At 47.5% G+C, this 15,343-nt stretch overlaps 1 protein-coding gene across 4 annotated transcripts in view; it reads left to right on the plus strand.

Moving 5' to 3' along the window:
* The window catches only part of LOC137533153 (cholesterol 24-hydroxylase-like), an 87,699-nt gene that overhangs the window by 33,214 nt on the left and 39,142 nt on the right, over positions 1–15,343 (plus strand). For all 4 annotated transcript variants that reach the window (XM_068254365.1, XM_068254367.1, XM_068254366.1 and 1 more), the window contains 2 exons: positions 311–421; positions 5,141–5,297. In XM_068254365.1, coding sequence (XP_068110466.1) covers positions 311–421; positions 5,141–5,297 — 268 coding nt within the window. The remainder of the gene's footprint in view (positions 1–310; positions 422–5,140; positions 5,298–15,343) is intronic.

Genomic DNA, 15,343 nt, shown 5'->3' on the forward strand with positions numbered 1-15,343 from the left:
CATAAAAGGGCAATTTGAGCCAGCATTGACTCACGTGTTGCACGTTGATATTCCCTGTACATTTGTCGGCTTCTGTTGCAATCTCCACATGTGCCAGATATTGGGGACTTTGCTGTATATGGATGCGCCTTTGGAAGATCCAAGTGTTTCGAGCCTGAGCTCAACTTCCACACTGCATATAGGAAACTGAAAATGCCTTGACTAGACTTATGTCCAATATAAGAGGCCTATTTTAAAAACAAAAAACAAATAGGTACTCTGACGGGTGCAACATGTCTCATCTATGAATATTGTACTGTTTGTGCCTCAGGTTGCTTTTGGGATGGAGCTGAACACCATCGATGATGACCAGACTCCCTTTCCTCGGGCCATCTCCTTGGTTATGAGATCTTTAGTGGAAATGAGGAACCCATTTATCAGGGTGAAGTATTTTATAGTTAACTTTTCCAAACTCATGTACCCATATTAGATACTTTCATGCCCCGAGATCAATCTCTGCTTGCAATGTCATAATTTGTTCAAAATTTGAAAACCATGCAGAGGTCTTCAGAGATCTAGAATAACCGAAGAACAAGTATTTCACGGTGGCATGACCTCAAATCCAGGCCTACAGTTGTGTACACAGTAGGACACCTACCATGTCTACAAGCCAACAGTAGACAACTGTGAGGCCCGGTTCACATTAGCGGTGGCCGTCCGGAATCGCCGTGCCGGAGCCGGACCGCTTGCAGAACGGACGGAACGGACGCACGGCAATAGCAATGAAAGCCTATGCGTCCGTTCACATGCGTCCGTTCTGCCGGACCGGAGCCGGACCGGATCCGGACCGGATCCGGACTCCGGCGTCCGTTCCAACATGCGCTATTTTTTGGTCCGGCTCCTCCGGCAGCCGTATCCGGGGCGGAGCCGGACTGCACCATCCGGCCAATACAAAGTAATGAGAACCGGAGAGCGCACAACACACTAGCTACAAAAACCGGACGTTCTACCCCACTTCCTATGCATTTTGGATGGGGACCACATGGAGTTCACAGAGTGGGGCAGCAGCGATTTCATGCTGGAGCTCTAGGCAGCAACATGTCTGATATAAGTCTGATAACGAGGAGGCGAACAACAGAGAATTCAGAGGTATACGAAAAATGCCTGGATCCATGGTCCCAACTGCAGTCTCTGTATCCACGGATGGTCTCCACACGTCCACCTGTCTCCAACAATGACCCCAGACCCTTCTGCTGACCTCCCAGACCCCAGGTATTTACAGGTTGTTATCTCCTTAAGAAACCGGATCCGGACTGCAACCGTGTTCACACCGCACGGAAACCGGATGCAAACGGACCGGATCCGGACTGGATCCGGATAGGAACCGTACGGATCAGGTCCGGTCCGGATACGGTGCGGTCCGGACATCCGGTGCGGATTTGACAAAACCGCAAGTGTGAACGGGGCCTTATAGAGCAAGGTTTTTGTGTCATAGTTTCTGCTCGTTCATATGTACTTTGAATGCATTATAGGTTTTGCTTGTGTATGTATTATTATTATTGATTTATAAAGTACTCTGTGGCGCTGTACTGTTTAACAAAATGTATGTGCCATTTATTGCAGAAATGAGGTAACAGGAAACATCAGTTGGTTGTTTATTTTGTACAACAAACAGCGAGATGAGGTGTTACTTAGCTACCGTAATTGTGAAGTCTTGTATGGATCAAAGTCCACTCACCTTACATATCAAGCCATTCAATACACCCAGGCATTTTATGACCAAGCAAACAATATTCGTCCTGCATATCTGTGACAAGGGGCCCCTGTGTAAGGCAGTGGCTGGCGTAACTAAGGATTGAACATCAATCCAATCAGTAGCTGATACCCCCTTTCCCCATGAGAAATCTTCATCTTTTCTCGAATAGATCATCAGGAGGGTCTGTATGGCTGATATTGTGGTGAACCCCCTGCCACAGTATGATGTCATGGCCAAGGTCCTGACAGTTTCCTGTCTGTGAAGCTCATTGCATCTTGGGAACTAAATAACGGCTTTTTCCAAATGCCAAACAGTAATATCTCAGTCTGTGCATAACACTCACAGTGATGAACATTCCGTACACATCACCTGGCAGAACTAAAGATGTCACCACCAGTGTTACATTTCAGAATGTAAATCAGGGAGAGGAAAGATATTACAATGGGTAACACTGACAAAAAAAATCTATACATTAATATTGTAAAAAATAAGCAATTTTATTCATTATGCTATTTTCACTACAGTAAGCTTATGCTAGGTACACACCACACAATTTTATGGCAGATTTACCTGCCATATCAAATGTAAAAAATGTATCAAAGCACTATAGCTGATCACCAAAGTTTATGCGGAGTGCGCTACCACAAGGTCAGGCAAACCTATCAAAGTCAATGTATATTCGTTTAAGCGCACATCCTATTAGTGTTAACAGTGCTCCGTTCTGCACCGCCGCCTCCCACCACTTCCTGGTTCGTCCAACCTCCGCCCTATCGATTTCGTCACTGCCTCTTGACTTATCTGATGAGTCACTAGGCAGTGACGAAATCGATAGGGCGGAGGTTGGACGAACCAGGAAGTGAACGGCGGGAGGCGGCAGTGCAGAACGGTCCCAGTGGAGGAGTAGGAGATGAGGAGGCCGCAATACTAACAGCGCCCTGCCTGGCAACGGGGGAGAGCCCGCTAAACTCTATGCGTATACAAATGCCTGGATGATGCGAGTTTAATTTTAAAACAAAGTTTTATGAGTTTTTACGGTGTCACGCTATGTAAGCCATTTCTATGAGGTCTAAACAAGGAAAGGGTGAAAAGTGGATGTGACCCAGTGGCTTATGTTTAAAGAGGCACCAGGACCCTGAGGCACCAAGGCTCCTGGAATTGTGCATGGTTGGCCAGTCTAAGGCCACATACAGACATCAGACCATAGTCTTTGGAAAATGAAAGATCACAGACCAATCTTACCACCCTTCCTGTAGTATAAGAGCCATACTCTACACAGTCTTTTCTATGGAGCTGAACTCCACATCAGAAAAAAATCATTGCAAGATGCTGCACACACAGATGCTGTACAGACACAAAAGATCAGTATCTGCAAAAGATCTGTTCCTGCCAAAAATCCATTCCTGCAAATTGCAATGATAGTCTATGAGATCTGCAGATCATCATACACACATGATTTAACTGACATTCATCTGCAGATCAGATCCACCAGGATGGATTTTCAGATCTGCAGATCTGCAGATAAATGTCAGTTAAATCATGTGTGTATGATGATCTGCAGATCTCATAGACTATCATTGCAATTTGCAGGAATGGATTTTTTGGCAGGAACAGATCTTTTGCAGATACTGATCTTTTGTGTCTGTACAGCATCTGTGTGTGCAGCATCTTGCAATGATTTTTTTCTGATGTGGAGTTCAGCTCCATAGAAAAGACTGTGTAGAGTATGGCTCTTATACTACAGGAAGGGTGGTAAGATTGGTCTGTGATCTTTCATTTTCCAAAGACTATGGTCTGATGTCTGTATGTGGCCTAACAGTGGCCAACACATCTGGTGAGTTTGTATGCTGTTGGGTGTCTATGGTGGAGGTGACGCACTGGATCAATAATTATATATATGGACTGTTAGCAATAATAGGATGTGCTCTTAAACGAATATACATTTACCTGCCATAGCGATTATTTCCAACATGTCCGATCTGAATTTTAATAAATTTTAGTTTTTCCAATCGATTTTCATTCACTTTAATGAAAATCGATTGGCAAAAACAATCGAAAAATCAACTGGAAAATCAATTGGAAAAAAACGAAAATCGATTCAAATTCAGATTGGACATGTTGGAAATTATCGAGCTGGCAGGTAAATCTGCCAGAAAATTGTATGGTGTGTACCTAGCATTAGAAGAGGGTATAATTAATTGTATTGCCTAATGCTAGGTACACACCATACAATTTTCTGGCAGATTTACCTGCCAAATCGATTATTTCCAAAATGTCCAATCTGAATTTCGGTACATTTTTCGATTTTCCGATCTTTTTTTTTATTTTTTTAATCATTTTTTTGATCAATGTTCATAGAACTGAACAAAAATCAATCAATCAAAAAAAAAAAAAAACATCCGAAAATCGAAAAATTCATTGAAATTCAGATTGAACATGTTGGAAATAATCGATCTGGCAGGTACATCTTCCAGAAAATTGTATGGTGTGTACCCAGCATTACTAGCATGATTGCCTACAGAAAAAAAAAATGCAAAACGTATACATGATGTGTGCGATCAGAGCATGATATATGTTTTATGTGAAAGCTGTATGAGCAATAAAACAACTCACTCTTGAATAAAACAATTCACTGGAGTTACGATTTTCAGTTAGCGCTAAGTGCACATTTCGTCATGATTTATGGGTGTGATCGGTGTGCACAATTGCATTTTCCGATGTGAAAAGAAAAAAAAAAGCCATGGGAACTTCTTTCAAATGGGAAAACACATTGGAAATTACATAGCACTTGCGTTTGCTATGCGATTTGCATGCCCTTCCATTGACTTGACACAAACGCAAATGGAGGAAAACTGTAGCAGGCTCTTCAATTGTACTACAAAAGAAGGTGCATCGCGATTTCAATTATTTTGCCGGTGTTCTTGAGATTGGCAAACCACATGCACTTGACCAACTCACAGATCTCTGCTGACATAACGACAGCAGAAGAAGTGGGCTGCAGCAGCAGGAAAGTGGGGCAATCAGCGGTAGCGTGCGCCGCAGTAATTGAAATCTACGCCCTGGCAGGCATAACAGGTCTCAAACAGGGCGTAGATTTCAATTAGCAAGGTCTGGAGGCATATACGTTAAAATACCCATATTATAAACTTCAAGGGACCTTGCCAAGTATGTCAAAATTGGCCATACATTGTATATTTATACAGGTGCATGGTTGGGACCTGGGGGCTGAGTCTACTAGAGCCAGCGTTTTACTGTATCAGAGTTTACTAAAACAAGATTCTACTGTACAGCGCTTTTGAAGGTGAACACATGGATTTGGTATGGGAAGGTTTTTTCCTTTGAGAGCTTCTATTTCCAAGAGTACCTTACCTGCTAATTATTTTTTTTACTTTGTGTCTCCATTGTTAGTACTCTTTGGGAAAGCAGAAGTTTATAAAAGATGTCCAGGAAAGCGTCAAATTTCTCAGGAAAATTGGAGAAGAGTGCATCAGGAGACGTCAGAAGGCCATTGAAGAGGGAGAGGACATCCCAGTGGATATACTCACACAGATCCTCAAAGGAGCAGGTACATCAGATAATGACTTTGTGTTATTATATTTGTAAACCTGACTGTAATGATCGCTGCTGCAGCAGCTATTACTGGAAGTAGTAGTGCTGCAGCTCAGGCAGTTCTGATCTATTTCCATGCAAGCTGCATAGCTTTGTCTGTCTTTCCCTGCTGTCAGCTTGTGACTGATTATCATTCACCTGTGTGGGAATCTGCATGTCTGCTCCCATTGGATGACCTCAGTATAAAGATCTGCTTCCTGCAGGGTTTCCTTGGGTTTTCATAGCTTCAGCTTAAGCCTGCCTTGCTGTCGCTTTAGCCCCCGATCGTGTTTCTTGTTATAAAGATACTTTGCTGGTCTTTGCATCATATATTGGTTCATTGCCAATATATATGCATACCAGCACGTTTATTATTTTCCTTGTATTTGTGTTACGTTAATACATCAGTGTCGCTGATGTATACGTACACGAACTGTTTATATCCTGTGTGCAGTTAGTCAGCTTTCCAGCACGTTTTGGTAGGTTGCGCGTACCGTGACCACCCGTGCTGAGGTAGTTACCCTGCTCCTGGTTCTGTTTGTGGATTGCGTTCATCTCTGCGAAGAGATAACGAATCCTTCTGAATCCTGTTCTGTTACTGTTTGTGGATTGCGTTCATCTCTGCGAAGAGATAACGAATCCTTCTGAATCCTGTCCTGTTACCGTTTGTGGATTGCGTTCATCTCTGCGAAGAGTTAACGAATCCTTCTGAATCCTGTCCTGTTACCGTTTGTGGATTGCGTTCATCTCTGCGAAGAGATAGCGAATCCTTCTGAGTCCTGTCCCCTGTATTACTCCAGTCCTAGTCAGCGTTCCTGCTTATGTCATATATCGGTTCATTGCCGATATATACATATGTTAGTCAGAAGTTACAAATAGTTTCATTGATAGCTGTAATTGTAATACGCTAGGAAAACATACTTATTGTATATTTATCTGTGTTACGTTCATCTATCTTAATCCTGCTATTTTCTGACTGTCCTGTCCTGTCTTTGTGAGGCACGCCATCGCCGCATCGCATTGGCTGCCTCATTCCAGTCTGTCTGGTTTTGGACGCTTGCTGTCGCTAAGTAGCCGCTAGCTAGCAAGCGTTCATTCTGTCTACCTGTCCTGATCTCCTCAGTTCTGGTTTGTGCGCTCAGCGCTACTTTGCGCTGAGACGTTATAACGAAAGCATTGTTTGTGGCTGTCAGATCTGCACCGGCTCTGTGCGCCACAATCTCCTATTGGAGTCAGTCCTCCCCTCCACTATACTAGGGATAGCCTGTTTCCTGGTGCTAGTGTGTGTACCTCCTCCACGCCAGCTCATGCGTTGCATGCTGACTGTGGAGAATACACCACCAAGCCTAACATTATGAAAACCCCATTACCAATCCCCATTGTGGGGGGGATTCCCAGAAAGTATGACACTGTTAATTATGGTTCCTGTTCCTTTAAGAAATTTGAAGAACTTAGCTCTGAAACAGAAAATTAGTTTTTCTCTGAATGTGCCAGGTTCCTGACCAATCCTGATCTCCAAGCGACTCCTGTTTCAACCTGGGCACTCCAACTAAGTTATATTTTGTTTAAAGGGGAATTATTCCAGTGGGCATTTGATGTTCTCAATCATTCCGATTTGAAAGATAGACCGCTGGAATTTCTAGCGTTTGTGATCCATAACTGGTTGCGCATAGATCCATTGCCTTTTCCTCTTAATGAACTCCTGGCAGCAGGCCAATCAGCTGCTCCTTCAATTGCTTGCAAGAATGAGCAGCAAGCAGAAAGTGTTACTGATAATTTTCCTGCAGCTTTGAATAAATCACCAAAAACCGCAAGGTCAAAGGCAAAACGCAAACGTTCTAAGAAACGTGTCCAATCTGCAGAATCGTTATCCTTAGCGACTGAGACCTATAATGAGATTCTGCCATTAACAGATAATGAAATGCAATTGTCTTTCAGGGGAGTTAAATGGACTTATGAAACTACTAATGAACTTTCCTCCCTGGCTAGGGAAAAAAAAGATTTTTGTTTAAAAGAATTATCTGAGTATGATTATGATGAGATATTACAGAGTATTGAACAAATCAACTTATTTGTGAACCAAGGGAAGTTTGCATACACTACAGTTCAACACTTGCTACAGGTATTGGAGATTCTTAAGAATAAGGAATCTGCCAATCACCTGCTAATTAACCCTATACATGTGCCTGCCACAATCATATCTGCAGACTGTGATCAGCCTAAATGTTTCGCTGTTAAGTATGCATGGGATCCTCCATTCGAGAGGGGAGAGATGGAAGCCCTGGTCTGTGAATGGAAGAATGATTCAAGTTCATTTTGTCAATTTTACAGTGCAAAAAGTGAAATGGTATTGAATGCATGCATTAAGTCAGCCTATAACCTAATAGAGGCTGGTGTGTGTAGGTATGACCAGTGGTGCTCAAATACCCCTTTTAAAAATTCGAATTTGGTCGAATTCGAATAGTAAATTATTCGAGGTCAGTCGAATATTCGAGTCGAATATTTTTTACTATTCGATTCGACCTCGGACTTCGAGCTCACTATTCGAGTCGGTATTCGAGCTCACTATTCGAGCTGACTATTCGAATTGGCCCAAAATAGCTTCCAACACTTGTTTTGAGGGTGAATGATGCAAGAAACATCTTTTTTTCCAAGTAACAACAGCAAGTGATTATGTGGGGATGTTCCTTTAAAAAAAAATGTGGAAAGAGAAGTTGTGTCCTTAATTTGGTTCAGTAGTGTAGTGTTACTGTATATACTTGTTCTTCTTCTTCTTTATCTTTCTTAATCTTCTTCTAGATCTTCTTCTTCTTCTTCTTCTTCTTCTTCATCATCTTCTTCTTCTTCTTCATCTTCATCTTCTTCATCTTCTTCTTCATCTTCTTCTTCTTCTTCTTCATCTTCTTCTTCTTCTTCATCTTCTTCATCTTCTTCATCTTCATCTTCTTCATCTTCATCTTCTTCATCTTCATCTTCTTCTTCATCTTCTTCATCTTCTTCATCTTCTTCATCTTCTTCTTCTTCTTCTTCATCTTCTTCTTCTTCTTCTTCATCTTCTTCATCTTCTTCTTCTTCTTCTTCATCTTCTTCATCATCTTCTTCTTCTTCTTCATCTTCATCTTCTTCATCTTCTTCTTCATCTTCTTCATCTTCTTCTTCATCTTCTTCTTCTTCATCTTCTTCTTCTTCATCTTCTTCTTCTTCTTCTTCATCTTCTTCATCATCTTCTTCTTCTTCTTCATCTTCATCTTCTTCATCTTCTTCTTCATCTTCTTCTTCTTCATCTTCTTCTTCTTCTTCATCTTCATCTTCTTCATCTTCATCTTCTTCTTCTTCATCTTCTTCTTCATCTTCTTCTTCATCTTCTCCTTCTCCTTCTTTTTCAATATCGTCTTCTTCTTCTTCTTCACGTATTTCTCTTTTCAAATTTTTTTTTAAAGAAATGCAGCTATTTTTGAGCGTAACAAATAGCTGGTGGGCGCACGCATGTTGGAAGCGCCATTGTATGTGCTCCCTGGCAGTGGAAACACAAAGACAGCAGGAGGTAAATTCAGCAGCAGGAGGAGGAGGATGAGTGTGTGGCAGCAGGCAGTCAATGAGGCAGGCAGCTCGCCGTGACATAATAGCCCTGGTACCTAGCGGTGATACCAGGGCTGTAAATAAACACAACAGGAGGTCCCAGACAGCGGTCGTGCAGCCCACATTGTGTCCAATACACAACTGGGACAACACAGTTTTCAACCCGGGCACCTCAGAAAAATTAAACCTTTTTTTTTTTTTATTGGTTTTTTTTGGTTTTGGTTTTACAACCAATATAGCTATTGTTTTGACGTAATAGCTGGTGGCAGAGTGGCAGCAGAAGGTAATTCTGTGTACCCTGGCAGTGGGAAACACAGACAGACAGCAGCAGCAGGAGGAATGGAGGAGCAGTGTGAGCAGCTATTGTTGTGACGTAATAGCTGGTGGCAGAGTGGCAGCAGACGGTAATTCTGTGTACCCTGGCAGTGGGAAACACAGACAGACAGCAGCAGCAGGAGGAATGGAGGAGCAGTGTGAGTGTGGCAGCAGGTAGGCAGCGTGACATAATAGCCCTGGTACCTAGCGGTGATACCAGGGCTGTAAATAAACACAACAGGAGGTCCCAGACAGCGGTCGTGCAGCCCACATTGTGTCCAATACACAACTGGGACAACACAGTTTTCAACCCGGGCACCTCAGAAAAATTAAACCTTTTTTTTTTTTTATTGGTTTTTTTTGGTTTTGGTTTTACAACCAATATAGCTATTGTTTTGACGTAATAGCTGGTGGCAGAGTGGCAGCAGAAGGTAATTCTGTGTACCCTGGCAGTGGGAAACACAGACAGACAGCAGCAGCAGGAGGAATGGAGGAGCAGTGTGAGCAGCTATTGTTGTGACGTAATAGCTGGTGGCAGAGTGGCAGCAGACGGTAATTCTGTGTACCCTGGCAGTGGGAAACACAGACAGACAGCAGCAGCAGGAGGAATGGAGGAGCAGTGTGAGTGTGGCAGCAGGTAGGCAGCGTGACATAATAGCCCTGGTACCTAGCGGTGATACCAGGGCTGTAAATAAACACAACAGGAGGTCCCAGACAGCGGTCGTGCAGCCCACATTGTGTCCAATACACAACTGGGACAACACAGTTTTCAACCCGGGCACCTCAGAAAAATTAAACCTTTTTTTTTTTTTATTGGTTTTTTTTGGTTTTGGTTTTACAACCAATATAGCTATTGTTTTGACGTAATAGCTGGTGGCAGAGTGGCAGCAGAAGGTAATTCTGTGTACCCTGGCAGTGGGAAACACAGACAGACAGCAGCAGCAGGAGGAATGGAGGAGCAGTGTGAGCAGCTATTGTTGTGACGTAATAGCTGGTGGCAGAGTGGCAGCAGACGGTAATTCTGTGTACCCTGGCAGTGGGAAACACAGACAGACAGCAGCAGCAGGAGGAATGGAGGAGCAGTGTGAGTGTGGCAGCAGGTAGGCAGCGTGACATAATAGCCCTGGTACCTAGCGGTGATACCAGGGCTGTAAATAAACACAACAGGAGGTCCCAGACAGCGGTCGTGCAGCCCACATTGTGTCCAATACACAACTGGGACAACACAGTTTTCAACCCGGGCACCTCAGAAAAATTAAACCTTTTTTTTTTTTTATTGGTTTTTTTTGGTTTTGGTTTTACAACCAATATAGCTATTGTTTTGACGTAATAGCTGGTGGCAGAGTGGCAGCAGAAGGTAATTCTGTGTACCCTGGCAGTGGGAAACACAGACAGACAGCAGCAGCAGGAGGAATGGAGGAGCAGTGTGAGCAGCTATTGTTGTGACGTAATAGCTGGTGGCAGAGTGGCAGCAGACGGTAATTCTGTGTACCCTGGCAGTGGGAAACACAGACAGACAGCAGAAGGGCAGTACACAGCAGCAGCCCACTGTAGGTGTGAAATGTGTGGCTGCAGGCGACGTAATAGTCAAAGTGAACCAGGCTGGCTTAGTGAGCAGGAGCCAGGAGGTGGTAAAGGGTGGTAAGGCACATTAACGATGGTACTAAGTTCCGGCAGCCAGTTCATGTCCCCCTCTCGCCGACAACAGGGGCCAGGAACTCGCCTTCCACCCACGCCTGGTTCATCTTGAGAAACGTCAGTCTGTCCACAGACTTGTGAGACAGACGTGAGCGTTTCTCGGTGACCACGCCACCAGCTGCACTGAAGCAGCGCTCGGACAGCACGCTGGAAGGGGGGCAGGACAGCACTTCCAGGGCGTACTGCGCCAGCTCGCTCCAGATCTCCATGCGCTTGACCCAATACTCCATGGGATCAACAGGGGCATCGCTGTCAAGCCCGCTGTAGGACCCCATGTAGTCAGCCACCATGCGGGTCAGGCGCTGGCTGTGACCGGAGGAGGATGCTGCTGCATGCATCTCCTCTCTAGTCACTGCTGCCGGAGCCTCTACAGTCCTGTAGAGCTCGTGGCTGAGAGACAGCAGGTCTGTGGGGCGCTTGCTGCTGCTGGATGCAGGCACCTGCTGCTGCCTCTGTGCTGGCTGCTGGACAGTGGGGGTGGAAGGCTGGGGGAAGGCTTCCTCCAAGCGCTCAACAAGGGCCTGCTGCAAGCTCCTTATTTGTTGCGCTGGGTCTCCTCCTGCAGGCGGCAGGAACTGGCTCAACTTCCCCTTGAGGCGTGGGTCCAACATCATGCTGATCCAGATGTCCTCCCTCTGCTTCATCTGGATCACCCTGGGGTCCCTGCGCAGGCACGTCAGCATGTGCGCTGCCATTGGGAAGAGGCGGGCCACGTCTGCTGGCACATCGACGTCAGTGCTGTCCTCCTCATCCTCCTCCTCTGCTGCCTCATCCTCTCTCCACCCCCGCACCAACTCAGCTGCACTGCGCTGATCCCCCTCATCAGCAGCCAGGTCAGGGACCTCCACCAAGTCCTCCTCCTCCTCCCCCTCAGAGGTGGACTGTGCAGCTGCTTGCCGCTCCTGCTGGTCCAAGGCTGCCGCTCCCTGTGCCAGCAAAGCATCGAGTGCCCTGTTCAGCAGAGAAACCAGGGGCACCCACTCGCAGACCATAGCATGGTCCCTGCTCACCATGTTTGTGGCCTGCAGGAAGGGAGCCAGCACTAAGCACACCTGCTGCATGTGCCTCCAGTCATCATCGGGGACGATGGACGGGATGTTGCTGGTCTTGTCCCTTCTCTGAGCTGCGGAAACAGTGGCCAGGGCAAGGTAGTGGTTGACAGCGTGCTTCTGTTCAACCAGACGCTCCAACATCGCCAGGGTGGAGTTCCAGCGAGTCGGAACGTCAATGATCAGCCGATGGCGTGGCAGATCCAGCTCCTTTTGCACGTCTTCCAGGCTCGCACAGGCTGCAGCCGAGCGCCGGAAGTGACGCACAACGTTCCTTGCCGTTTCCAGCAGCTCGTCCATCCCCTGGTAGGTGCGCAGGAACTTCTGCACCACCAGGTTCAGCACGTGGGCAAGACAGGGGATGTGGGTCAGGTTTCCCCTGTCTATGGCAGCAACCAGATTGGCCCCATTGTCGGACACCACCTCTCCGACTCTGAGGCCTCTGGGGGTCAGCCAAATCCGCTCCTGCTCCTGGAGTTTGGCCAACACGTGGGCTGCCGTCAGCTTGGTCTTGCCAAGGCTGACCAAGTGCAGCAGCGCTTGGCAGTGGCGGGCCTTCACACTGCTGCTGAGGCGGGGGGTTTGGCCAGGTGTGGCGGAGGATGGCAGAGGATCGGAGGAACCCGCTGCAGTTCCCCTGACCCTGCGGGGTGGCACCACCCACTGTGTTGCTGCTGCTGCTGTGCCCGCTGCTGCTCTCCCATCCTCACCCCCTTCCACCAAGCTGACCCAGTGGACAGTGAAGGACAGGTAGCGGCCTGTCCCGAAGCGGCTGCTCCAGGAGTCCATGGTGACGTGGACCCTTTCACCAACCGCGTGCTCCAGCCCTCGCTCCACATTGGCCATCACAAAGCGGTGCAGTGCAGGAATGGCCTTGCGGGCGAAGAAGTGTCTGCTGGGGAGCTGCCAGTCTGGGGCTGCACAAGCAAGCAGCGCCCGCATGTCGCTCCCCTCCTGCACGAGCGTGTACGGCAGGAGTTGGGAGCACATGGCCCGTGCCAGCAAGCCGTTCAGCTGCCGCACGCGACGGCTGCTGGGAGGCAGAGCCCTAACCACCCCCTGGAAGGACTCGCTCAAAAGGCTCTGGCGTGCCTTTTTGCTGGCACGGGAATCAGCAGACGGAGCAGAGGAGGCCACTGAGGACTGGCTGCCAGAACAGGCCTCAGTGTCGGCGGCAGGAGTTGCAGAGGGGGGAGGAGCAGGGCGTTTCCGCACTCCTGCTGGTGCTGCTGGAGGAGCAGGAGGGCGGGTGGCTGCTGTTGCTGCTGCTGCTGCTGAAGGCTGTGCAGTGATGGGATTGGTGCCACTGCCAGCACCAGATGCCTTCAGCCTCTGGAACTCCTCATGCTGGTGGAAGTGTTTCGCAGAAAGGTGGTTGATCAGCGAGCTGGTGCTGAACTTCAAGGGGTCTGCACCTCTGCTCAACTTCCGCTGACAGTGGTTGCAAGTGGCGTACTTGCTGTACACTGTGGGCATGGTGAAAAACCGCCAGATTGGTGACAAAAACATCCCCCTACGGCATGGAAGCGCTGCTGCCTGTTTCCCTGTGGTGGTTGGGGGGGGGGGGGGGTCTTGGGTGCGGCTGGTGGTGGTACTGGCTGATGCTGCTGCTGCTGCTGCTGAGCCTGAGACACCAGCAGGCTGTGGGACGCTGCCAATGCTTGCAATGATGCGCCTCCTTGCAAGGCCCACAACCGCATCCTCCTCCTCCTCCTCAGAGCTGCTGAGGACGACATCCTCTGGATGTGTTGGCACCCAGTCTCTGTCTGTCACCGGGTCATCATCATCATGCCCCTCCTGAAACATGTCCTGCTCTGATGATGACCCCCCAAACTCCTCTGCTGATGCATGGATGGGACGCTTGACTGTCGCCACAGTCTTGCTGTCCAATCCCTCCTCCCCCAAAGTGCCCATCAGCATCTCCTCCTCCAAATCGCCAACAACAGCATTCAATTGACTCATCATGCCTGGGGTCAAAAGAGTGCTGAATGAGAGGTCGGCGACTGACGGTGAACTGGCCTCCTCCCCAGACCCTGCTGGGCGGCTGCTGCGAACAGGGGTGGTGGTGGTGGTGGTGGTGAGGGTGGAGGCCTCGGATGCAGAGCTGATGGCGGGCTGCTCATCCTCCGTCATGAGTTGCACCACAGTGTCTGCATCCTTTTCCTCAATGGGACGTTTCCGACCCGGCTGGAGGAAAATGGGAGCAGGTGCTACACGCTGCTGCTGCTGTGTCTCTGCAGCGTGAGTTGCAGATGCTCCTCCTGGGCGGCGCCCAAGGCGTCCACGGCCAGTGGCTATGGGAGGAATGTTAGCCACTGACGCTGCTGCTGCTGCTGCGGAACTGTGCATGGTGGCGCGCCCGCGGCCGCGGCTTGCCACAATGCTGCTCCCTCTCTTCCTGATTCCCTTGCTGCCCTTCCCCTTGCCCAAACCGCGCTGGCTGCCACTTCCAGACATCTTCAATGTTTTGGGCGTATAGACAAAAGTTTTGTAAAAGGGCGGGTGAAAAGTGGGGTACTTTAATGGAGTGGGTTGGTTGGTGAGGTGACTGAGTGAGTGTCCCCTAGTACAGTAAGTAAGTATTAACAGTCAGGAAGTACAACTAGCAGTTACAATAATCAGTAGTAGTAATCACAAGTAAATTTAGTGTGTGTACACTCAGACAGTGAGTGCACGCACGCAGGAGCTAGTAGCCTATGGACACAGTGACTGAGTGTCCTAGACTCCTAGTACGGTAAGAGTAAGTAAGTAGTAACAGTAAGTAGAACTAACTAATAACAATAATCAATCAGCGATCAGAAGGAAATGGAGTGTGGGTGGTGTGTGTGTACACTCAGACAGTGAGTGCACGCACGCAGGAGCTAGTAGCCTATGGACACAGTGACTGAGTGTCCTAGACTCCTAGTACAGTAAGAGTAAGTAAGTAGTAACAGTAAGTAGTAGAACTAACTAATAACAATAATCAATCAGCGATCAGAAGGAAATGGAGTGTGGGTGGTGTGTGTACACTCAGACAGTGAGTGCACGCACGCAGGAGCTAGTAGCCTATGGACACAGTGACTGAGTGTCCTAGACTCCTAGTACAGTAAGTAGTAACAGTAAGTAGTAGAACTAACTAATAACAATAATCAATCAGCGATCAGAAGGAAATGGAGTGTGGGTGGTGTGTGTACACTCAGACAGTGAGTGCACGCACGCAGGAGCTAGTAGCCTATGGACACAGTGACTGAGTGTCCTAGACTCCTAGTACAGTAAGAGTAAGTAAGTAGTAACAGTAAGTAGAACTAACTAATAACAATAATCAATCAGCGATCAGAAGGAAATGGAGTGTGGGTGGTGTGTGTACACTCAGACAGTGAGTGCACGCACGCAGGAGCTAGTA

This window comes from Hyperolius riggenbachi, chromosome 9 (genome assembly GCF_040937935.1).
Source record: "Hyperolius riggenbachi isolate aHypRig1 chromosome 9, aHypRig1.pri, whole genome shotgun sequence".
Classification (NCBI taxonomy): domain Eukaryota; kingdom Metazoa; phylum Chordata; class Amphibia; order Anura; family Hyperoliidae; genus Hyperolius; species Hyperolius riggenbachi.